The 26,342-nt window shown below is 44.2% G+C and overlaps 1 protein-coding gene across 3 annotated transcripts in view; it reads left to right on the top strand.

Annotated features, from left to right (window-relative positions):
- Nucleotides 1-26,342, top strand: part of LOC124005681 (limbic system-associated membrane protein-like) — a 1,049,544-nt gene that overhangs the window by 997,085 nt on the left and 26,117 nt on the right. For all 3 annotated transcript variants that reach the window (XM_046315131.1, XM_046315130.1, XM_046315129.1), the window contains one exon: nucleotides 9,048-9,280. In XM_046315131.1, the coding sequence (XP_046171087.1) occupies nucleotides 9,048-9,280 (233 nt within the window). The remainder of the gene's footprint in view (nucleotides 1-9,047; nucleotides 9,281-26,342) is intronic.

Raw genomic sequence — 26,342 nt, forward strand, 5'->3', positions numbered from 1 at the left:
CAACATCTATAAAGCACTGTAATGTCTTGCAGATGTTATTGTCAATTCTTCACATTCACAAACTGCATTTCCTGCTAGCGTGATTATTCCCCAACCTCTCTAAGATACATTGGTTTTAAAAGTTGCACTTCTGTAAATAACCTTTCAGATATGGTCTGACGCAATTCGTTATCATAGAAACAATCTCAACCTTTTCTGGATGTAACCACAGATACCCAAAGCAATCCAAACACCAGCGGCCTGTCTCAATTGATTACTATGATGGTTCCGGTCCAGGTTCACCTTGTTGCTGATGCGTATGGTGTAATGGTGTGTGCCAGAAACCTCCTGGGTTGTGTCTGTAATCTATGGTCCGTGGTTACGCCACTCTACTCCAGAGCCAGACCTAGCGAGACAATTGTGGGCGAATCCTCAGTGTCTTCACCCTCCAAGTGCGTTTAGGTTTAAGGATTCTTTCCTGAGTGAACAAGGTTCTTATAAGAGGCGACAGGAGCATGTGGCCAGCGCAAAGCGATTACCAGTTTCCCCCGTCACTTTAAAGTGATATGCTGCATGTTCCACAGTCAATTCCCAGCTACCTGTGACAGCAAGAAATTGGCAGCGCTGAGGCCCACAAAATGTTTGTTTTTTTCACTTGAATTGAGCGAGTGCTTCAACGCCAGCCCTCAACTGAAATAAAAATCAGCAACTTCAGAGTAATTTAACTGGTTGCTCTCTCAGTAATCATCTGGGTGACTGGTAGGTTTGTCTTGAGGCAATCTGTTGTGGTGTGTTGGGAGGCAACTTGGGGCAAATCTGTCCTGAAAAACTCACTTCCTCCTTGTCTAAACCTGCAGGAAGAGAGATTTCCACCCGGAAAATGTTTACTGTGAGCGTCGACACCTTTGTGATTAATTATTGGCCTGATAAAAAAAATAGCATTTATTCCATCGTGTGTATTATTTTGTGGCAGCCATGCATTTCACTGCATTATTAATATTCCTTGTGCTTTCCACTCTTTCATAGTGAGAGAAAGCATGAATTCTAGTACAGAAAACCACCGTCTTGCTGTAATCTCATGGAACAGTGCCACGCCACCCGTTCCTCTGCCTTCCTTCGACAGAAAGCAATTAACGGAATATCTGTAAGCTCCTATATACCGCGGCTGAAATGGCGGGGGTATATAATGTACAGCCGGATGGATCATTCATTACTAACAGCGTTCATGTATTCCTCCCAGTCTTTGCACCTTTCAGATTTGGAGATGAGGGATGTCAGATGTTGTCCTCTAAACGTCGACCGCAGAACACCATTTTGTTCTAGACCACAGCCATGCTTTAGTTCCGTACAAATCTCAGCTCTCGGCTTCTCCACTTTTTCATACAAGCAAATCTTTCTTTGTTCATGTCACACTGTCAAGGCTGCGATGAGTGACTTTAATGAGTGACATATTTGGAGCGCTATAACATTTAATGTGTTAATAATCCTTTACTTGTTAATCAAGGTAGCTGCCTGCCTTGGACCTAAAGACCGTTGCATTAGCAGAACACAAATAAATAACACCACACTGTTGTCGGGCAGAACAGACTACTTTGTCTTGTTGCTATTGACTAGGTAACAAACAGTCCAACCTTTTACTGCATGTTTTACTGCTGTTGTCATGACTGTGTACAGTAAAGACATTTATCACAAAGTAAACTTAGCAGACCTTCAAACTTGAGAACTGATGAACACTTCTCTTGGGCCTTGACTGACAGAGCCAGGACTGGCTGGCTGAGAGTAGAGAGAAACCTTGGCTATTGTTCCATGTCCAGACTGGGAGGTGAATAGCCTTTTACTTTGATTACACTTGATGGGGGTGTGATGGTGGGCAGATGCTTTTTTAAATGATCTCTTGTTACAGCTGACACAAACAGACCAAACAGCAACCCCAAGGTTGAAAGTAGTGGACACTTTAGATATTAAAGGTGCACTACGTTGGAATCGCTCTGCCATTTCCTGGTTGGTAAAATTCGAATAGTTCACCTAATTTCAGTTTGTGACAAAACAACCAAGTATTGTGTAGAGAACCATTGTACCATCTAAACCTCTGTGAAATATATATTCAAAACCAAAAATGTTGTATTTTCAGCTGTTTGAAGCTGGTGTACAAAACCGAAAGTATGTAAGTTAAGAATGGGAGGCATAGAAATAGTGCACATAATACCGTTTCTTAGATTTGCTTTCAATGAAAAAGACAGATCTATAACTAACATGTCTATGCAAATTTGATCGGGTCGCCCAAAAACGTAAGAGTTGAAGTCGGAAGTTTAAATACACCTTAGCCAAATACATTTAAACTCAGTTTTTCACAGTTCCTGACACTTAATCGTAGTAAAAATAGGTCAGTTAGGACCACCACTTTATTTTAAGAATGTAATATGTCAGAATAATAGTAGAAAAAAATGATTAATTTCAGCTTTTATTTATTTCATCACATTCCCAGTGGGTCAGAAGTTTACATACACTCAATTAGTATTTGGTAGCATTGCCTTTAAATTATTTGACTTGGGTCAAACATTTTGGGTAGACTTCCACAAGCTCCCTATAACTGATTCAGGTTTGTAGGGTCCTTGCACACGCTTTTTCAGTTCTGCCCACAAATGTTCTATAGGCTTCTGTTCAGGACTCCAATACCTTGACTTTGTTGTCCTTAAGCCATTTTGCCACACCTTTGTAAGTATGCTTGGGGTCATTGTCCATTTGGAAGACCCATTTGTGACCAAGCTTTAACTTCTTGACTGATGTCTTGACATGTTGCTTCAATATAGCCACATAATTTTCCCTCATGATGCCATCTATTTTGTGAAGTTAACCAGTCCCTGCTGCAGCAAAGCACCCCCACAACATGATGCTGCCACCACCGTGCTTCACGGTTGGGATGGTGTTCTTCGGCTTGCAAGCCTCCCCCTTTTTCCTCAAAACATAACGATAGTCATTATGACCAAACAGTTCTATTTTTGTTTCATCAGACCAGAGGACATTTCTCCAAAAAGTACGATCTTCGTCCCCATGTGCAGTTGCAAAACGTAGTCTGGCTTTTTTATGGCGTTTTGGAGCAGTGGCTTCTTCCTTGCTGAGTGGCCTTTCAGGTTATGTCTATACAGGACTCGTTTTACTGTGGATATAGATATGTTTGTACCTGTTTCCTCTAGGATCTTCACAGGGTCCTTTGCTGTTGTTCTGGGATTGATTTGCACTTTTCACACCAGAGCACATTCATCTCTAGGAGACAGAACGCGTCTTCTTCCTGAGCAGTATGATGGCTGCGTGGTCCCATGGTGTTCATACTTGCGTACTATTGTTTGTCCAGATGAGTTTGTTGACAAGAAATTTGTGGAGTGGTTGAAAAACTAGTTTTAATGGCTCCAACCTAAGTGTATGTAAACTTCCGACTTCAACTGTACATATTGCAGCGTTAGGCTTATACAATTTTTTAAAAATAGAGCTTATCAATCAAGCTTGGAGTGTATTCATAAAAACGTCAGATGCAACTCACAACCTCTTCAGAGCCACTCAGAATGTGGAGCGGATGGTCGTTGTAGTTATCAACCTCTTAACTTTCCAGACAAGTAATACTGTAAATAAGCAATTTCAACAGTATTACGATTCATACCAAGACTAGAGTGGTCTTCTTATACAAGATGACAGGTGCTTTGTCAAGTCTTGGTAATTAGAGGCCTCTGTGCCAGGGCAATCTAACCTTTAGCACTCCCCCAAGGCCACAAGCAGCAGAAAGGGCGCTATTGCAAAGGCCTCATATGGTCCACCGAGAGGTCTGTGCTAATAGAGCCACGGCATTACAGCGAGTGATATGTAGAGTGAATACAAATCATTCACAGGAGCATACTCCAGTAACCCTGCTGTCTAGAAGCCATACCTCCTTCTTTGCTTTACATTTTCCTCCTCTCAGTACAGTATTAACATGTCCTCAATAGTGTTTTCCCTATGGATGACACGGAGGGCGTTTTACAGCCAATTATTTTCTAATGTTTATTATTTACTGTGAGGGAAGAGGTTGCTTATCTCAGGTTTATCAAGGCACAATGTGCAGAGAGAGCATCTCAGGAGGTTTAGTCGACGTAAGATGCCGTTTCCAGACACCCCCCTGACTAGGATTCTCAGAGGTATCATCTATCCCACAGTTGTTATGTTCAAGCAATCTTTTCTCACCTCCACAACTAGTTTAGCAAGACAGTTAGAACAACAGTCACTGTACTGTAAGGATTCATCTCACATTATTAATCTCCTAATTGACTGAATATTCAGACAGTGATGTATGTGAACCAGGAGAGCAAGAACAGTGCATGATGGGAAATTATTGCAATGTTTTGTGGCTCTTTAGAGGCTTTGTAGTGGAAACCTGCCCAAAGACAAAAGGAGAGGGTCTCAATCTTTCCAGATGAATACTGTATATGTCACACGCACACAGCTTCTTCCTCTGCAAGCTGTTCTGAGTGAATCATGTTCAGGAGAAATGACTAAGTGTTCTGGGAAAAAGGAATTCAAAGGAGGTACCAAAAAGTGAAAGGAGCATCCTCAGATAACCAGCAGCCTCCAATCTTTTGTTTTTGTTTTCTTCTCTCCCCATTTCTCCCTTTTCTTCATTGTACAACATGTGTTCTGTTGCCACTGTGGGTTTATTTACTTGTACTGTTAGTTACGTTTTGTTGTATTTGGAGCATTTAGAATTAATTGATTTCCTGCAGGTTTCACCCTGTGGGCTAGATTCGGATCCAGGGGGCATTGGTATTGTTTTCCGTAAAGATATCAATTCCTTTTAAGTCTATGAATAAAATAATAATTTTTCTCGCCCTCATAATTTCCCTTTTAAATGCTTCATTGGGACTCTGTGGATTTCATAAAGAACGCTCAAAAACATCACACTTTCCTTTTGAATCAAACCAATTAATGTGACCCTCACGACAAACTGTGTCAACACAATTTTACGAGAATAATCACGACTTGTGTTTGAACCCACTTGGCTTAATTTCGTCTTTTGCGTCAATTCAACTGTATGTCTGGAGTTCCTTGGGTCTGTAAAATTACCCTGATTTTCTAAATGGCAGACATGTGAAATTAATTAGTAGGTTGATTATTATGTACACTATACACACACATGGCTAATTAATCACCTGGTTGTTTATGAACGTGTGAAATCATTAGTCCTCTAAAGACAGGACATTTTTATCTGGCATCCGTTGAGGGCCGTCTGCTCTGTACTGTACCTACCAAGGGCTTTTCTATACCTCCTAGTTTCTAAACGAATGCACTGTTCCCTCTAAGCCACGTCCTTGGAGATTACTGCCACCTTCCCGGAAATACTCTTAACCTGCTACTGAGAACGTATCTGGGGCGAAGAAATGCTGTAAGGGGAAAAGATATGACCTGGCTTTGATTTGCCTGCTGCTTTTCCCCCACTGTGTGCTACATGCAAACAGAACGACGTGTAAAAGGAACAGCCCCCGTCACAAACCGAAGGAGAAGGGGAGTTGGCCCATGATCAGCCAACATAATTCTCCATCCTTTTAATCAAAACAGAGTTACAGGGGGTTTTGGCCAAGTTGATCGATCGCTTGAGAGAGCGCATCTGTGATTATGTAAGTGAGCTGGTTGTTTTCTGTTTTTTTGCGCCCTGCCTGTAGAGCAGCTGTGCCTCCCACCACCCCCTCACACCACCTCAGCATGGTTCAGTCCAGTCCATTCTGCTTGGGGGGGAGTATGAAGGGAGTACAGGGTGAGTAGCTGTCTGCCAGAGCCTGGCACGTCTCCCCTCTCATTAGTCTCCCACTATGCCTCTGCTGCCTGTATTGTGAGCTGTGGGCTTCCCCTACGGTGAACCCTGCAGCATTGGCCGCGGCCCAGCTCAGCAGCACAGGCATCCGTCAAACACAACAGACCCCTGTCATCCTGCCTGCCTCACCACCTGCCTGCTGCTTGCCAAAGCAGAGGTTGCTTAGAGACGGGTAGAGAGGCAGGCAGGAGCCGCTTGCCTTCTAAGGCAGCCGCTTGTTAGTTTGAACAGGAAAAAGGTTTGGCTGGCGCCCTGCATGCGGTGGCCAGGGAGCTTGGGTTTGTGAAGGATTTATGAAGCGCGATGAGGAAACTGATGTGCTCCCACTGTAGTCCTGCTCACCTGACGGGGAGTCCAGGGTGTTTCTGATTGGAGGGCGGAGGGTTAGAAAGGGTTCCTATTGGCTGATAAAGGCGTTGGAAAAAGCTTTAATTAAGAGACAATGTACAGTAGCTCAGATGTCATGGCCATTGGGTACTATTAGGGTTTAGTTAAGAACAAATTATTTTTTTTTTACACCGGCCAAACCCGGACAACACTGGGCCAATTGTGCGCCACCCCATGGGACTCCCAATCACAGCCGGTTGTGATACAGCCTGGATTCGAATTTTATTTATTTATTTTATTTCACCTTTATTTAACCAGGTAGGCAAGTTGAGAACAAGTTCTCATTTACAATTGCGACCTGAATCAGGGTGTCGCCTCAAGCACTGAGATGCAGCGCCTTACACCGCAGCGCCACTCGGGAGCCCCAAAACTCTTTTAGCAGAGGATGGTTTCGATCCATCGACCTCTGGGTTATGGGACCAGCACGCTTCCGCTGCACCACTCTGCTTCCCGAATGGGTTGTAGACATCTGTGGATAAGTAAGAGAGAACCTGGGCCCGTATGTATCAAGCGTCTCAGAGTAGCAGTGTTCATCTAGGATCAGGTTTCCTCTGTCCATATAATCGTATTCACGATTGGGCAACTCTGATCCTAGATCAGCATTCTTACTCTGAGACGCTTTACAAATACGGGCCCAGTTATTAAGGTGGTAACCCTCCTAGATTTCTGATAAGCCACCTCTCCTTCGATAGGGAAGGCCACAGTAGTGACACTACTGCATGTGAGAACCCCTTAGAGTCATTGTGAAACAACTTCTGCTCCTCGACTAATTCACTTTCTGTTTTGAATATACTCGATATACTGTGTCGAGTGGCTGAGTTTTCAATTTGCATTTTCGGCATATGTCTGCCAGGTTATATTATATCCATTCTCATTGATTCAGACGTCCCCTTACATTTATTCAGTAAGCAGGCGCTCTAACACACACAGTCTTATACGCGGCGTAAGGCTCTGACAGCATGCAACAAGCCGAGAACTGGAGCTTAAAGGGATCCTCAGGGATTTTGACAAATCTACTTCCCCAGAGTTAGATGAACGTGTGGATACCATTTTTATGTCTCTGCGTGCACTTTGAAGGAAGTTGCTAACGAGCACTTGCGCAATTGCTATCTGCAATAAATCTAGTTAGTGTTGCCTCACAAAACTACCTCAAACTTCCTTCATACTGGATGCAGGGACATATAAATGGTATCCAATAGTTCATCTGACTCTGGAGAAGTAGATAAAGGGCCTCATTGCGAAAATCCTGAAGTATCTTTTTAAGTGCAGCTATCCCTCAGAGATGCCTCGGATTAGGAGTAGTCATTTTCATTCCAATAATTAACCTTTGTTTATTTTTGGTCACTACGTATAGGGATCATTCCCTATATCCAATAGACCTACAGTACCAGTCAAAAGTTTGGACACACCTACTCATTCAAGGGTTTTTCGTTATTTTTACTATTTTCTACATTGAAGAATAATAATGAAGACATACGAACTATGAAATAACACATGGAATCATGTAGTAACTAAAAAGTGTCAAACCAAATCAAAATATATTTGAGATTCTTCAAAGTAGCCATCCTTTGCCTTGAAGACAGCTTTGCACACTCTTGCACATTCTCTCAACCAGCTTCACTTGGAATGCTTTCCCAACAGTCTTATAAGAGTTCCCACATATGCTGAGCACTTGTTGGCTGCCTTTCCTTCACTCTGCAGTCCAACTCATCCCAAACCATCTCATTTGGGTTGAGGTTGGGTGATTGTGGAGGACAAGTCATCTGATTTAGCACTACATCACTCTCCTTCTTGGTCAAATAGCCCTTACACAGCCTGGAGGTGTGTTGGGTCGTTGTCTTGTTGAAAAACAAATGATAGTCCCACTAAGCCCAAACCAGATGGGATAGAGTATTGCTTCAGAATTCTGTGGAAGCCATGCTGGTTAAGTGTGCCTTGAATTCTAAATAAATCACAGACAGTGTCACCAGGAAAGCACGGTGGGAACCACACATGCGGAAATCATCAGTTCACCTATTCTGCATCTCACAAAGACACAGCGGACAGATTTCCACCGGTCTAATGTACATTGCCTGTGTTTCTTCGCCCAAGCAAGTCTCGTCTTCTTATTGGTGTCCTTTAGTAGTGATTTCTTTGTAGAAATGTGACCATGAAGGCCTGATTCTCCTCTGAACAGTTGATGTTGAGATGAATCTGTTATTTGAACTCTGAAGCATTTATTTGGGCTGCAATTTCTGAGGCTGGTAACTCTTATCCTCTGCAGCAGAGGTAACTATGGGTCTTCCTTTCCTGTGGCAGTCCTCATGAGAGCCAGTTTCATCAAAGCACTTGATGGTTTTTTGACTGCCCTTCAAAGTTCTTGACATTTTCTGGATTGACTGACCTTCATGTCTTAAAGTAATGATAGACTGTCTTTTCTCTTTGCTTATTTGAGCTGTTCTTGCCATAATATGGACTTGGTATTCAATCTGTTAATTTAAATTCCAGGTGACTACGTCATGAAGCTGGTTGAGAGAATGCCAAGAGTGGGCAAAGCTGCCATCAAGGCAAAGGGTTGCTAATTTGAGGAATCTCAAATATCAAATATATTTTGATTTGCGTAACAATTTTTGGTTACTACATGATTCCATATGTGTTATTTCATATTTTTGATGTCTTCACTATTACTCTACCATGTAGAAAATAGTGAAAATAAAGAAAAACCCTTGAATGAGTGGGTGTGTCCAAACCTTTGACTGGTATTGTACATAGATTTTATTATTAATTTCCCGCGGTTCTGGTGCATACTTGTTTTCAAATCAACCTGATTCGTAACTTGGTAAATTTCCTCTCTTTTTTGTCCTTCCAGGTGTTACGTGGATGATAAGGTGTCCAAAGTTGCCTGGCTCAACCGATCCAACATCATCTTCGCTGGGGAGGACAAGTGGTCGCTGGACCCACGTGTGGACCTAGTGAACAAGGGCCAGCTGGAGTACAGCCTTCGCATCCAGAAAGTGGATGTGTACGACGAGGGCTCCTATACATGCTCCATCCAGACCAAACAGCAGTCCAAGACCTCTAATGTACATCTCATTGTCCAAGGTAGGCACTAGCACAATTAACCAATCAATCAACCAATAAATCCATCAATCAATCCAAAAAGTGTATTTATAACGCCCTTTTTACAGTAAAAGTTTTCAGTAACTTGGCCATTATTAAGTTCTGAACGAACAGTAAAGTAAAAACTCAAATGGACGACTAGAAACAGCTCAAACCCAGTTTTTTTCACCACTGGGTCATACAGCAGCAAAGACAAAGACATGTTTATACAAAGCACATATCTTTATACACTCCTACTGGGCGGAGTCAAATCCTTGCATGTCTAAGATACATAATCCTCATTAGTTAGGCAGAAACACAGTAGGTCCCTCTTCCTGGTATTGTTATGGCCCTGCCTAAGTCTAGGACCGTGTGTGTGTGTGTGTGTGTGTGTGTGTGTGTGTGTGTGTGTGTGTGTGTGTGTGTGTGTGTGTGTGTGTGTGTGTGTGTGTGTGTGTGTGTGTGTGTGTGTGTGTGTGTGTGTGTGTGTGTGTGTGTGTGTGTGTGTGTGTGTGTGTGTGTGTGTGTGTGTGTGTGATAGGACTATAATCAGATGGTCTTCGGGGGCCACCTCCCAGCAGTGTCTTCTCTCTTCATCTGTTGACCTTATCTCGAGTTGAGTTCCACATCCCTTATGGTCCTGGTTCCTCGGCAACTGGCCTGCCTTATCAACAACTAACACTAGACTCTTGCCCTTTGCCTCCCTCCTTAGGAACATTCATATTCAACAATAACATACTTGAACAGAATATTAACTTTCTGCACTTCCCCTTTTCTCTCTCAGTAACTTTTCACACACCTAGTGCCTCTTGACCCTTCATTGACCCCTAACATATACATTCCTTATACATGTAAAGTAATAAATAAGTTCTAGTATGGTAACATGACTAAGTATATTTCTAGCTAGAATCTAACTCCATGTACTGTACGTAGCTGCCTGTCTCAAGACTAACAGTCCACCATCTTCCTCCATCAACCAGCAGCCCACCTATGGGTCTCTGTAATCTCCTTGTCTTCCATATTATCTGGACAGCTGACAGGGAGTTCTCTTTAGCTGTCAAGAACTCCTTATCAACTGTCCACACAGTATGAAAGACAAGGAGATGTCTGTCTGCTCAGCAGAATGTAGATCTGAGGCCCTCGCTGTGAGGTCTTGTTTCTTGCCGTTTCCCCTGAAGCAATTTCCAGTAGTTCTTTACCTTTGTCTTGGTGCACTTGTGCTACATATCAAACCTGAAGCTGAAATTCAAGTTAACCCATTAATGTTGATTTGTTTGTGCAATAATAGTTTGTGCAATAATTTTGTCTATATTCTGTCTAACAGCACCATTAATGGCAGCACCACCCGCCTATTGCAAATGAATCTCAGACGAATAGTGATATGATTAGGGGTGGAAGATGGATGATAACCCAAGATAGCATTTTACCACACAAAAGCTCCAGGAGAACGCTGGCTGTTCGCGTAGCGATGAAGAGCTGATCTATTAATAGCACTGAAAGGTCAATACATGAATTGATGCTTGTGCCATGTTCTAAGTGGATCTGTTCCAGCAAATTGTTCCCTGTAACCAGAATCCCATTGGGTTCAATTAGACACTGCTTGATCATTGGTTCTTCTCATATAGTCTTCCTGTGTTTCCATTTACCTGCACATATTTCATGACTGACATTTAGAGCTAAAAATGGATTCTACATTGTTTTTCACCATTCATTACTTTTTCTCTCCAGTAGTCCTCAGTCCTAATCTTCAACTGTTATGTGGATATGAGATAACATTAGCCTGGTCTCAGGTCTGTTTGTGCTGTCTTGCCAACTCCTATAGTCATTGTTATAACAATGTGACAAAATGACCATATGGGTTGGCAAGACAGCTCAAACGGATCAGGGACCAGCTTACTTCTTCCTGTGGGAAGCATTGTATTCATTTCCTCCCCCATGCTGAAACTATGGCGTCATATTGAAAGCATATCACATCCCACCGTGTTAGTAATAGTAGAATTCTGGCTGGCTATAGGAGAAAGTCACATCGTCATCACACCGTTCAATTATCCAACACACATTTACTGCTGAATAGAGAATTTTTTTGCACATAGTTTAGGGCGGAAATGTCTGCCAGACCAAGTGAAACGCTGTGTGTGGTGTCCCTTTCAACGACACATAAGGAAACTCCAAAAGCAGAGTAAAACAAGTTAAATGGCGAGTCCCCCTTCCTTCTTTTATGAAAGTGTTTCCAGCAGCAAGCAGCCCAATGCCTCTTCCTGCTAGTTAGCTGGCGGAGACCATGCTCACGTAACCGAAGCTGACACACTTTCTGCTAGCAGGGACACCAATGTAATTGGAAAACAAATGAGTAAATTTGCTGTGAATAATAAAGCCATGAACTTGCAGCGTGCTTAAAGGCATTGGCGCTCAAAGACAGGGTCATTGCGAATCACAATATGGCGATTTTGCCAGCCCGTTCGCTTTTGATTTGAATGAAACCCGAGCTAGCAGTTGATGTGGAGCTGTTGAAAGTCTGTGTGACGATGATACTCCGACACCATTGGTTGACTTTAGTGTTTGCTTGGTATATGAGAGAGTGACAGTGTGTCAAGAGCAATGTGTGTACGCTGGTCATTGAAATCTTTCAATAAAATGGATTCCATGATGTCTCCTATTGCAGCAGGCAACAGTAAGCTGTTTTTTTTTTTGTGTGGCAAACGGGACCGCTTTGTCAGCAGATTTTTATCAGGATGGATTTGTTCGCTTTTGAAATTAATGTCAGCATTATTCAATCTTTATTCAAAAATCTAAATCATTTAAATTAGAGCGCTAAGCAGCAACACAGGGTTCTTAGCAGAAAAGCACACAGATCCACCATGCAGTGGATAGATACTGCTATAAACGCTGATGGCCCGCAAGCCAGGTTTTCAGATACAAAAAAATATATATAAAATATATGTATATAGTACCAGTCAAAAGTTTGGACACACCTACTCATTCAAAGGTTTTTCTAAATTTGTACTATTTTCGACATTGTAGAATAATAGTGAAGACATCAACACTTTGAAATGACACATATGGAATCATGTAGTAACCATAAAAGTGTAAAACAAATCAAACGGTGTTATATCTGAGATTCTTCAAAGTAGCCACTCTTTGACTTGATGACAGCTTTGCACACTCATGGCATTCTCTTAACCAGCTCCACCTGAGCACTTGTTGTCTGCTTTTCGTTCACTCTGCGGTCTAACTCATCCTAAACCATCTCAGTTGGGTTGAGGTCGGGTGATTGTGGAGGCCAAGTCATCTGATGCAGCACTCCATCACTCTCCTTGGTCAAATAGCCCTTACACAGCCTGGAGGTGTGTTGGGTCATTGTCCTGTTGAAAATCAATATAGTCCCACTAAGCGCAAGCCAGATGGGATAGCTTTTTTTGCCATAATATGGACTTGGCTATTTTCTGTATACACCCCCCCCCCTACCTTGTCACAACACTGAAAACTGATTGGCTCAAATGCATTAAGAAGGAAATAAATACACTCCAGGTGACTACCTCATGAAGCTGGTTGGGAGAATACCAAGATTGTGCAAAGCTGTCATTAAGACAAAGGGTTGAAGAATCTCAAATCTCAAATACATTTTTGATTTGTTTAACACTACTTTTTTTTATATATATATTTTTTATACTTTCATTGTTGGACCAAAAAGATTGTTTTAACACCAGGAAATTCACTCCAAGTGATTTTAAGTTTGGAAAACTGTTCCCAATTATTACCACTCATAATAGAAAGACGTGATCGTATACAAATAATAATAATTGACTGGATTTATATTGCGCTTTTCTCCCAAATGAGGTATTCAAAGCATTTTACATAGTAGGGGGAAACTCACCTCATCCACCATCAATGTGCTACACACCTCAGTGATGCACGGCGACCTTTTTTGTGCCAGAACGCTCGACACATATCAGGTGAGGAGTGATGCAGTGCATTCGGAAAGTATTCAGACGCCTTGACTTCTCCACATTTTGTTACGTTACAACCTTATTCTAAAATGGATTCAATTGTATTTTTTCCTCATCAATCTACATGTGATACCCCATAATGACAAAGCAAAAACTGTTTTTTAGATTTATTTGCAATTTTCTAACAAAATGCAGACCCTTTACTCAGTACCTTGTTGAAGCACCTTTGGCAGCGATTACAGTCTTCTTGGGTATGATGCTACAAGCTTGGTACACCTGTATTTGGGGAGTTTATCTCATTCTTCTCTGCAGATCCTCCCAAGTTCTGTCAGGTTGGGTGGGGAGCGTTGCTGCACAGCTATTTTCAGGTCTCTCCAGAGATGTTCGATCGGGTTCAAGTCCAGGCTCTGGCTGGGACACTCCAGGACATTGATACTTGTCCCGAGGCCACTTCTGCGTTGTCATGGCTGTGTGCTTAGGGTCGTTGTCGTGTGTTGAAAGGTGAACCTTCACCCCAGTCTGAGGTCCTGAGCGCTTTGGAGTAGGTTTTCATCAAGGATATCTCTGTACTTTGCTCCGTTCATCTTCCCCTTAATCCTGACTAGTCTCCCAGTCCCTGCCGCTGAAAAACATCCCCACAGCATGATGGTGCCACCACCAAGCTTCACCGTAGCGATGGTGCCAGGTTTCCTCCAGAAGTGACACTTGGCATTCAGGCCAAGGAGTTCAATCTTGGTTTCATCAGACCAGAGAATCTGGTTTGTCATGGTCTGAGAGTCCTTTAAGTGACTTCTGGCAAACTCCAAGTGGGCTGTCATGTGCCTTTTACTGAGGAGTGGCTTCTATATGGCCACTCTACCAGAAAGTCCTGATTGGTGGAGGGCTGCAGAGATGGTTGTCATTTTGGAAGGTTCTCCTGTCTCCACAGAGAAACTCTGCAGTTCTGTCAGAGTGACCATCGGGTTCTTGGTCACCTCCCTGACCAAGGCCCTTCTCCCCTTATTGCTCAATTTCACTGGGCAGCGAGCTCTAAGAAGAGTCTTGTTGGTTCCAAACTTCTTCCATTTAAAATTATGGAGGCCACTGTGTTCTTGGGGACCTTCAATGCTGCAGACATTTTTGGTACCCTTCCCCAGATCTGTGCCTCAACACAATCCTGTCTCGGGGGTCTCCAGGCAATTCATTCAACCTCATGTCTTGTTTAGTTTTTTTGCTCTGACGCACTGTCAACTGTGGGACCTTATATAGACAGGTGTGTGCCTTTCCAAATCATGCCCAATCAATTGACTTTACCACAGGTGGACTCCAATCAAGTTGTAGAAACATCTCAAGGATGATCAATGGAAACCGGATGCACCTGAGCTCATTTTCGAGTTTCATAGCAAAGGGTCTGAAAACTTGTAGATAAGATATTTCTGTTTTTATTTTTTATAAAAAAACGATTTAATCCATTTTAGAATGAGGCTGTAACATAACAAAATGTGGAGAAAGGGAAGGGGTCTGAATACTTTCGGAAATGCACTGTACATGCCAATTAGGAATGAGAGGGATGACTAAGTGGCCATGATGGATTGTGGCCAGGTTGGAAATGTATTCATGACTGGGGTGAACACCCCTACTCTTACAATAAGTACCATGGGATTTTCAATGACCACAGAGAGTCAGGACACCCATTTTAACATCCAATCCGAAAGACTGCTCCCAACGCAGGGAAGTGTCCCCAAATGTAATCAGGGTTTGAAATGATTAAGTTTTAGTCAAATATTATATCTGTTTAGGCTTCTTGCGGTCAATTTGCTATGTAAAAATATTTGTTTTATAAGTTCCAGCACCCCGACCATCTGCTCAAGAATAAATTGTCCCGCAGCTGAATCTAGTTGATGATCCCTTCCCTACTTGTTTACAAAATTGGTCAAAACACTCATTTGTGTTTTCTTTACCATCACCATATGAATAACCATTAGCAACCTCCTGCTGGGTTGCCTCGGCTGTCTTTCAATGCATGAGATTGTCGTTATTTGGCTAAGGATTAACACAAAGTCCACATGCCACATTTTGAGTCAATCAAAGTGGCAGTTAATGAAAGGAATTGGTTGACATCCAATGGATTTGGTCATAAAAACGGCTCTCGCGATAACCCCAATTCCACGCTGATAATGATAGATAAGTGTTGTTTCATCTCAATCATCATCATACAGGATCTGCATTGTTATTCTTTTATCTCCGAATCAATACGGTGGTGATCCACAATGGCTTTGCCCGCATTTAGCCCCGTATCACAATGGTGTGGTATTTAATGGTGTGAACCGAGACGCTTACTAAGGCTGTGTGTCAGCGGAGAGGGAGAGGGAGGGGGTTAAGAAATTTAACTTTAAAGTCTGCATAAGGAGGAGGAACTGAACTTCACCAATTATCATGGGACAATTGAAACCTTTCAGTGGTTCTTCAGGAAGCCATCTCCCCCACCCACCTTTCCTTGCTGCAAAAGCTCCTTATTGCCATTGTCAGGCACATTGTGTTACTAGTATTTCTGGGGGTGGCTTTAATGGTACAGCTGCCAGTGGATCGGTGGCTGTTCCCGGCCGCCAACCCACCCCCCTAGAAAAGAATGTCTGTCTTCTCCATGCCCATTATTTTAGCGATTGTATGTGAGGAACAGAAGGCCACAACTGCACATATTGTCTGTCACCTTTGAACCCCCGAACGAAACGGACTCCTTGATGTTTTAATGAAGGAAACAATTTAGTATTCCGTTTTTCTCCTTGGCTGACTTGGCTGAAACCATGGGGGAAAAAAGGCAGAAGAGGCGCCTTATGCATTTAAATGGGGACCATCCCACGGACACACGTGACTTCAGACTCATCAATCGGGCTTCAGGTGTAAGGCTGCCATGTTTCAGAGGAGGTCCGTCCCATCAATCCTGGAGAGCCTCTCCTTTTTCCACTTTTCAAGACTCTGTAATATAGATGGCCAACATCTTTACATGTTATGCATAGAAAATGGAGTGCTGACCTGGCCACATGCTCTCTGTCTCACCTGGCACCTAGGTCTGAAAATATCCTCTCCCCAGCTATGCTTTAATAGAGTCCTGTCACATATGTCAGGCTGTCTCAGCCCTACAACAGTCCTCAGGTCAGCAGTATGCTCGTTTTGGGCACTCAACACAGGTCGTTCACACTGTTAGGGCCTTGCTCCCACTCTTATTGCCAACTGTGAAAGAGATGGCCAATGGTCCAATCTCAGGACTGAAAAGACTTAGGCCCCAGAACTGTGAATAGCTTGTCCTGTCAATCATTCACTCCTACAACCCAATAGTAGCATTTTGTTGAAGGGATCTGTGCTATTATTGGATTAGTTGACTGATACTGACCGTTGTTTCTGCTCATTCAGATATACATCTCCCTTCAGCCCATCACATGCACTTTGAGATCATTTTTGTATAATGAAAAGCGCTTTACAAATGTAACATATTACTAATATTCTTATCACTACAGACGAGTAACTTTATTTGAAATGAACAAAATAAGGATTATTCCCCTCTCCACTCCAAGACAGTCCTAGCTAAATTCTTGTTTGAGAAATTGCTCATTGCTAAGAAGCTATTTTAGTTTCATTTTGACCATGTTTAATTGAAAACAATCACAGTAGGTCTCCCGAGTGGCACGGCGGTCTTAAGGTACTGCATCGCAGTGCTTCCGGGTTCAGAAGAGTGGTTTGGCAGGTCATGTTTCGGAGGACGCATGACTCGACTTTCGCCTCTCCCGAGTTGCAGCGATGAGACAACAATCAGAACCATGAAATTGGGGAGAAAATGTGGGTAAAAATGTGGATTTGATATTGAGATAAAAATGGCTGCATTGGACCTTTAACATCCATTGCCTCCTACGTGCCAAGCATAATTGTCACTCCAAAATACCTGTTTTGTTGACAGCACAACATTTTGAAAGGATCACATTGTTTTGAACTTAACATTCACTTTTGCAGTCATAATCACATGCACAAAATGGGGTTAAGTGACGAATACTAATGATCCGTTCTGAAAGATTTGAGTTTCACCATGTTTATTGCTGAAGGTCAGAAGTACAGTATTACCTGGAGATGTAGGATCTTAATTTCATCCCTCTTTTGTTACTGAGAATGTTCCTGCGCATCAGGAAATGCAAACTTGTACTCTGTTTGAGTTTTAAAGTTAGCCATTTCCACTTTGCCCTAATGGAAATGTATCAACCCCTGACAAAATCCATTCGTTATAATCCACATAATTATTCACATTTCCTGTTGCTGCAGGGTTATTTTCCTGCTGTAGCAAACTGACTCAAATTAAGATCCTACATCTGTAGAATATTACCGGAAAACAGTCTTGTGACTAGCATCCGAAGCATATCCAAATATAGTAGGATAGAGAGCTTAGACTCAGCAATGGCACCTGTTATGAGTTAGTGTTTCATTGGCATGCTAGGCACATCTCCGCATATGTTTTTTAAATAAATGTGTTAGTTGAATGCACAAACTCAAATAGTTCTCCGTTCTCCAGCTGTCTAGAGGGCAGTTTTGTTTGGCCAAAAACCTGATATAACATTTCCACATTAAAGTCCTCAAGATGTGTGTTCGCTGTACATTCCCTATTATAACCTGTAGACAACAGTATAGTTCTTTGGCTGCTCTGAACACTGAGTCTGACACACTGACACAATATGTCGAGTGCAAATCTGCATGCTCTTTCCATGACACAGACTGGTCAGGTGAATCCAGGTGAAAGCTGCGATCCCTTATTGATGTCACCTGTTAAATCCACTTCAATCAATTTAGATGAAGGGGAGGAGACAGGTTAAAGATGGGTTTTTAAGCCTAGACACATGGATTGTGTATGTGTGCCAATTTAGAGGGTGAAGTGCCTTTGAACAGGGTATGGTAGTAGGTGCAAGTGGCACCGGTTTGAGTCAAGAACTGCAATGCTACTGGGTTTTTCACGCTCAGCAGTGTCGAGTGTGTATCAAGAATGGTCCATCACCCAAAGGACATCAAGCCAACTTCACCCAACTGTGGGAAGCATTGGAGTCAACATGGGCCAGCATCCCTGTGGAACGCTTTTAACACCTTGTAGAAACTATGCCCCAACGAATTGGGGCTTTCCTGAGGGCAAACCAGATGCAACTGAATAGTAGAGAGCATGTTAAAGGTTTTCCAGGAGTTGTTGTTCTGCCAATATTGTAAACACTCAAGATAATATGTTGTTCCTTTTGGAATTCCATAATGATTATGAGTCTCTCTCCCTCCCTCCCTCTCTCCCTCTCCCTCTCTCCCCCTCCCTCCCTCCCTCACCCCCTCCCTCACCCTCCCTCCCTCACCCCCCTCCCTTCCTCTCCCTCCCTCACCCCCTCTCCCTCCCCCTCTTTCTCCCTCCCTCACCCCCTCTCTCCCCCTCTCCCTCCCCCTCTTTCTCCCTCCCTCTCTCCCCTCCTCCCTCCCTCTCCCCCTCCCTCCCTCTCTCTCCCCCTCCCTCTCTCTCCCCCCTCCCTCCCTCTCTCCCCCCTCCCTCCCTCTCCCCTCCCTCCCTCCCTCCCCCTCCCTCCCTCTCTCCCCCTCCCTCCCTCTCTCTCCCCCTCCCTCCCCTCTCTCCCCCTCCCCCCTCTCTCTCCCCCTCCCTCCCTCTCTCTCCCCCTCCCTCCCTCTCTCTCCCCCCTCCCTCCCTCTCTCTCCCCCTCCCTCCCTCTCTCTCCCCCCTCCCCCCTCCCCTCTCTCTCCCCCCTCCCTCCCCTCTCCTCCCCCTCCCTCCCTCCCTCCCCCTCCCCCCCTCCCTCCCTCTCTCCCCCTCCCTCCCTCTCCCCCTCCCTCCCTCTCCCCCTCCCTCCCTCTCCCCCTCCCTCCCTCTCCCCCCCTCCCTCCCTCTCCCCCTCCCCCTCCCCCTCTCCCCCCTCCCTCCCCTCTCTCCCCCCCTCCCTCCCTCTCTCTCCCCCCTCCCTCTCTCTCCCCCCTCCCTCCCTCTCTCTCCCCCTCCCTCCCTCTCTCCCCCTCCCTCCCTCTCTCTCCCCCTCCCTCCCTCTCTCTCCCCCTCCCTCCCTCTCTCTCCCCCCTCCCTCCCTCTCTCTCCCCCCCTCCCTCCCCCCTCTCTCCCCCTCTCCCCCTCCCTCCCTCTCTCCCCCCTCCCTCCCTCTCTCTCTCCCCCTCCCTCCCTCTCTCTCCCCCTCCCTCCCTCTCTCTCCCCCTCCCTCCCTCTCTCTCCCCCTCCCTCCCTCTCTCTCCCCCTCCCTCCCTCCCCCCCCCTCCCCCCCTCCCCCTCCCTCCCTCTCTCTCCCCCTCCCTCCCTCTCTCTCCCCCTCCCTCCCTCTCTCTCCCCCTCCCTCCCTCTCTCTCCCCCCCCTCCCTCCCTCTCTCTCCCCCTCCCTCCCTCTCTCTCCCCTCCCTCCCTCCCTCTCTCTCCCCCTCCCTCCCTCTCTCTCCCCCTCCCTCCCTCTCTCTCCCCCTCCCTCCCTCTCTCTCCCCCTCCCTCCCTCTCTCCCCCCCCTCCCTCTCTCTCCCCCCTCTCTCTCCCCCCCTCCCTCCCTCCCTCTCTCTCCCTCCTTCTCCCCCCACTTTCTCCCTCACTCTCTCCCACTCCCCCCTTCCTCTCTCTCCCCCTTCCCCTTCTCTCCTCCCTCGTCTTTCCCCCTCCCTCCCCCTTCCCTCTCTCCCTCCAACCCCCTCTCCTCCCTCTCTCCCACTCTCCCCCTCCCACTCTGCCCCTCCCTCTCTCTCCCCTCCCACTCTCCCCTCCCACCCTGCCCCTCCCTCTCTCTCCCTCCCACTCTGCCCCTCCCTATCTCTCCCCCTCCCACTCTCTCCCTCCCACTCCCTCTCTGCCCCTCCCACTCTCTCCCCTCCCACTCTCTCCCCCTCTCTCTCCCCCTCCCACTCCCTCTCTGCCCCTCCCACTCTCTCCCCCTCTCTCTCCCCCTCTGCCCCTCCCTCTCACTCCCCCTCTCTCTCCCCCTCCTTCTCTCTCACTCCCCCCTCCTCTCTGAAGTGCACCACTTGGTAAGTATGTTTGCCTATGGCATTACAGAGAGGAGTAGGCTCGTCCAACAGTTAAGGCAGTCAACCAAAACAGCTTGGATGTGACTTAGTTAGTTCAGATAGATTTGACACTGGGAGGTTTTCAGATATTTCCCTGGTCTCACCACTACCACAGCTGTTCAGTACTAACAGTCAGAGTATATGAAGCTCAGTCCAGGCTAATAGTCTGGATAGAAACATCAGTCACTCAGTCAATACCATTGGGTCTGGTTGATTCTGGTTCAACTTGATTCTTGCTACATCAAGTTGAAATGGAAATAGAATAGAACCGCATACTAACCAAGAACTGCATTGACTGGTGGTCCAATCAATGCTGCTTAAGCAGTGTTTTTGCATTCTTTCTTTACAGATTGCTGTCCTGGCTTTCTCATGTCTTATTCTGAGAATTGGAAACCATTAGTTTAGCTATTTTATTTGCCCACTGGGTAAAAAAAAGGTATGTTTTTGCTGTTGCGTAAATTTTGCAGTGCATGTTTGTTCGCATTAAATGTTTTAAAAATGCTTACATCGTAACGCAACAGCGGTCCCTTACCTTGCTCAACACGTAAGCACAAACCAAACACAAAAAAGCAAAACAGTTTGATAGGCATGGGATATTCAATTGAACGAAGCCTACGACAGAGGAAGGGAGGGGAAAAGATGACTTTCAACGTGGCACCAATAGAACGGGTGTGAAAACGGAGGTTTCCCCTCACTGCATTGATCCCAGGCCTTCTAAGCCATTACCATTATGGTGACAAGACAGTCTATCAGTCAGACTCTAAATTGAATAAAAAAGACCTTGATCCCGTTGCTTGTTTAATCCAAGTGGCTGTAAAGTAAAGGGGTCCAAAGGGCTCGTCTCTGGAGAGACAAGTTAATAGTCTTTCCCTCCCATCACGGCCTGCACTTTACCTCGTCCAACATTATTGTACAAGAACGGAGAGCAATCGGGAATATTGATTACCTGCTCTGATTGCTGGTTTGAGTGCTAGAATCCACGTTCTTAGTGCTTTTAGCTGTAGATGAATTAAGCCAAAAGGCCAGGTGAGCATTGCTTCAATCAAGACATGCTAGCCTGGACCTACAGTTTAAAAAAAATAAAAAATGTTGATGAGGTTGCAGGTGGAACTGCGTTAGAGCTCTCAAATCCACAAGCGGCTCCAGGTATTATAGCCTACCTATTGTGGACATTTGTCACGTTCTGACCTTTATTTCCTGTGTTTTGTATTTAGTTAGTATGGTCAGGGCGTGAGTTGGGTGGGCAGTCTATGTTTGTTTTTCTATGATTTGGGTATTTCTATGTTTCGGCCTTGTATGGTTCTCAATCAGAGGCAGGTGTCATTAATTGTCTCTGATTGGGAATCATACTTAGGTAGCCTGGGATTCACTGTGTGTTTGTGGGTGATTGTTCCTGTCTCTGTGTTTGCACCAGATAGGACTGTTTGGGGTTTTTCAACATTTCTTGATTTTTTTATTCAGTTGTTCATGTGTACCTTAACGTATTAAAAAGAACCATGGACACTTACCACGCCGCATATTGGTCCTCTGATCCGTTTCGCCTCTCCTCTTCGGAAGATGAGGAGGAACTCCCTTACAACATTGCGTTGGCTGCACATAGTTGCTGCACATAGTGCGTAGAAATCCCACGCAGCTGTGTTAACAAATTCAAATACTGGAATGTGTGATGTAATCTACATTGGGCAGATAGAAATCCTCATTATTTTATTTAATGTTGTATTTTGTGTGTTGGCAAATCTATATAGCCTACACTTTCTCGTTCTGAACTTCTAACGCGAGTGGGATGGGGTGTGACCTCCAACATATCGGGCGCGATCCACAGCTAAGGCTCTTTCCTTTGTCATCAATTGCCAAAATGCAATAACATATGATGTAGTTAGCTGATACTTAAAATACCTATCCAGGCGTTGTAAGATCTGTTCGGCGTCAGAACCAGCCAAGCAGTGGAACGACTATCGTCTAAATAAAAACAATGATCTGCTATGCAGGTGAAAGATGTCGCAGGTTTACGCCGAACTGGAAGGTGGTTTGTGATAGGTCTTTCAATTTCTTTCAATTTCTGTCTTATCAGCAGTGATAGGAATCCACAGAGTATCTTCGGAACACACCTTTTCCTCTAGTTTCCACTTGAGAAGGGTTGGATGGAGGATTGTCTGTTCTAGAGTGGCCATTTACGATAATTTCGCAGATGTTCACACTGACCAATAAGATTACATGACGATTATCTTATTGAAATATAGATTGACTCGATATTCAGTCAATATTCTCAAGTACAGCTTGCAAAGGGTTACAGCCTCAGTTGAACTTGGATTGTACTTGTGTTTGTAAGGTGCCCTCCTGGTGTTATTGACTTATTTTTCATGGGATCAATTATCTTAATAACCTAGTGGTCAATGCTAAAGGCAGCTGTTTGCTAGTCTAGGGGAAATAGCTGTAATTCTACAAAGTCCTTCTCCAGAAAGAACTTTAAGCCATACAGATAAGGGGTGAACTAAAGCTCTGCTCTATAGAACGTCCCATGAGGAATTGGCTGGACGACTGCGAGCTCAAGAGAGAAGGAAGGATTGTTAAACCCCAAGTTCATATAAAAAAGGGAAAGGTCACCGTCAAGAGTCTCTCCTCCAGCCAGCTGTTGTCTTCTCCTCTCTTTGTTTTCTTATCATCTCGTTCCGTTTTTATAAGGCACTAAATCATGTTATGTGTTGAATACAAATTGAATCTAGGGTTTTTGGCACGCCATCCTGAACGATGCGGATGATCGCCAAGGTAAAAGTACATATTGCCCTGAACTGGCAGTAAATTTATTTGAGTTTACTTGAGATAAGAAGTATAGCTTGAAGAACTTGTTAAAAAAAAAAAAAAAGCACACAAAAAAAAAATCACAAGGTCATTCTGCTCATTGGGCGCCGATGCAATTCTCTATGCTGGGGCTTTTGGTCGGCTTGTTAGAGATTCTGCCTCGACCTTTACCCTTCCTATTGTTTTCTCCTTTCAACACAAACACCAATTATTTGTTTGTATGATTTATGAGTCTCTGCCCTCCAGTGGAACATCTCTAAAGAAAAAGAAAGCTACATTTGAATTCATCAGGGATTTGCCCTCAAGTAGAGCTTAATCTGGCCAGCAGGAACTACCTCCAAATGTTTCTCCACATCCACAGAAAGCCTTGCTCCAAAGGGTCTTCAATGAGCATTAGTCTATTTGATATCCTCTCTTTCCTTTGAAAGTTCAGAGAGAGCTTTAGTTTAGATCATGGAGTGCTGCTGGCTACGATTATGTTGGTGGAGCAACAGCTCCAGAATTCCTGCCAGAAGTGCACAATGAAAGGGGTCGAGGCTCCCACTGCTCGGTGGCTCTGTGCACTGCAGTATCCTGTTAAAAGTGTGCCATCTCTTTCAGCTCTGCAGTGGCAGCCTGAGAGACGCCCGCCACTGCAGAGAAAACCCGCCCTGAGGTCTCTAATTTAAACATGTTGGCATCGCTTCTGTGTTTGTCTTTATGAGGAAACTGGCAAAATCCAGATTTTGTTCGTATTAAGTGAAATACAAATTTGTCATAGTGCTAACTCACATTGACACCATGAAGAATTCAAAGAGACTAGGATCAATGAGTCACATAGGTTTAGGGATATTGAAAGTAAGCAACAATAAGTATATGCTTACAAAAGTAGACAAACTAACGATGAGTCCGATCACAAGGACCTACTTCCCTGCAAACAGTATTTTTCTAATGACAGAATCTGTTAGTAAGAGGATTTTCTCATTAACATTTTGATTAATTGCGCCTTTTCCCATTTCAATGCTGCCTTACTCAAGCAGACTCACAATGGCGGTGTTCAAGAGAGTTTGTGTGTGTTATGTCCTTTGCACTTGTCAAAAAAGAGCGTAGGCTTAGGCATAAACACTTTTTCTTCCCTATGACCTTAGCGGTGCCAATTCTGAAGACGCCCACTAAATTGATGGTTGCCTCTCCTTTAAAGCCCTTGAATGGACAAGATTGCCGGGCTGTCATTCTCACTGTTTCTGGTGGTAACAGATTGCCTCTTTGGGTCAAGGTTTGGGAAGGCGCCCATCAGCCAGTCATGAGCTTGTTTGAGGTGATGTTGTTACATTTCAGAGGTGTCACCACATTCGGGGAGCTTGTTCTGTCTCCTGTGAGAAGTTCCTAGTACAACAGCCGTGTTGCACACCAAGGAAAGTAATTGGCAACTGGTGCTGCAAGCAGAAGTAAATGCTGCGAGCGCATTCCGGTGATTATGTTTTAATGATTCAAATTACGGAAACGTAATTGCCTCGAAAACAATTAGGCCCGTGACATCAGTGGTCCAAATGTCACATCTGAAAGTGGCAGGGTGGCCTGGGTGAAGAAACAGAAGGAGCGATCCACAGAGGTCAGTTGGTGTGGTAGTAGAGTCATTTAAAATAGCTCTGGTGTCACAGGTGTACGATGAAGTATAAGTATACAGTATACTTCTCTGTTTTAGCTGGATGTAATTGTATACTGCACTACAATTGTTTTTATTGATTTGACTATTGAGGACGTAAAAGTGTGGTGCTCTACTTGATAGCAGACGAACCCAAAGACTTAGACTGATCGTATAAGAAAGGGACTTTCGGAACAGATATATCTTTGTGTCTCATTTTGTAGGAAGGCCACTGTTCCTGGCATGATATACCTGCATTCTTTAATGTTATTAACATTTTACATGAATAGCATGTATACTGAACAAAAATATAAATGCAAAATGCCACCATTTCAAAGATTTTACTGAGCTACAGTTCATTTGAGGAAGTCAGTCACTTGAAATCAATTCATTAGGCCCTAATCTATGGATTTCACATAACTGGGAATACGGATATGGTCACAGATGGTCACAGATACCTTAAAAAAAGAAATGGGCCTCACAATGTGCCTCAGGATCTCGTCAGGGTATTTCTGGGCATTCAAATTGCCATCAATAAAATGCATTTGTGTTTGTTGTCCATAGCTTATGACTGCCCATACCATAACTCCACCGCCACCATGTGGCACTCTGTTCACAACGGTGATATCAGCAAAACGGCTCACCCCCACGACGCCATACACGTGCTCTGCGGTTGTGAGGCCGGTTGGAAGTACTGCCAAATTCTCTAAGATGACATTGGTCGAGAAATGTACATTCAATTCTCTGGCAATAGCTTTGGTGGACATTCCTGCAGTCAGCATGCCAATTACACACTCCCTCAAAACTTGCGACATCTGTCGTATTGTGTTGTGTAACAAAACTGCACATTTTAGAGTGGCCTTTTATTGTCCCCAGCACAAGGTGCACCTGTGTAATGGGTATGCTGGTTTAATCATCTTGATATGCCACATCTGTCAGGTGGATGGATTATTTTAGCAAAGGAGAAATGCTCACTAACAGGGATGTAAATACACTTGTGCACAAATAAGCTTTTTGTGCGTATGGAACATTTCTGGGATCTTTTATTTCAGCTCATGAAACATGGGACCAACACTTTACATGTTCAGTGTATTTTGAGACATTTCACAATGCAGGTATGAGACATTTTGGCTGGGAATACCTGTTGTTGCCTTACTCCCTCTTTCAACTGGCTAATTCATGCATGGTACCTTGAAATGGTTGTACGTGCGTGCGTGCATGTGCCAGGCAGAGTGCGATAGTGAGAATCTTAATCAGCTACCAAGCGAATTCTGTTCCATTTTCTGTGTGTGTATCCCTCTCTCTGCGACCATATTCAGCTGAAGATGAGTCATAGCTAGATTAAAAGGCTGTGACTTGACAGTAAACACATTGATCAGGACATCTATGACACTGGAGGTGCAGCTGGGTTTCTTTATGCCTCTCTGAGGTAAACCATTCTGGGTTCTTTGATCATCGCTACCTCCCTGGTTGGTTTGGCTCGTCAGGAATCCAGGAAAAGCCTTTAGCTAAATGTCAGGTTATATTATCACATGGATACAACAAGCTTCTTCTAATTATGTTGTAGTTTCTCATGCTTCTAAGGCTTTGAAGATTTATTATCAAAGTTGAAACGAAGGTCAATGTATTTGCGCAATACATT

The sequence above is a fragment of the Oncorhynchus gorbuscha genome, linkage group LG19 (genome assembly GCF_021184085.1).
Source record: "Oncorhynchus gorbuscha isolate QuinsamMale2020 ecotype Even-year linkage group LG19, OgorEven_v1.0, whole genome shotgun sequence".
NCBI lineage: Eukaryota > Metazoa > Chordata > Actinopteri > Salmoniformes > Salmonidae > Oncorhynchus > Oncorhynchus gorbuscha.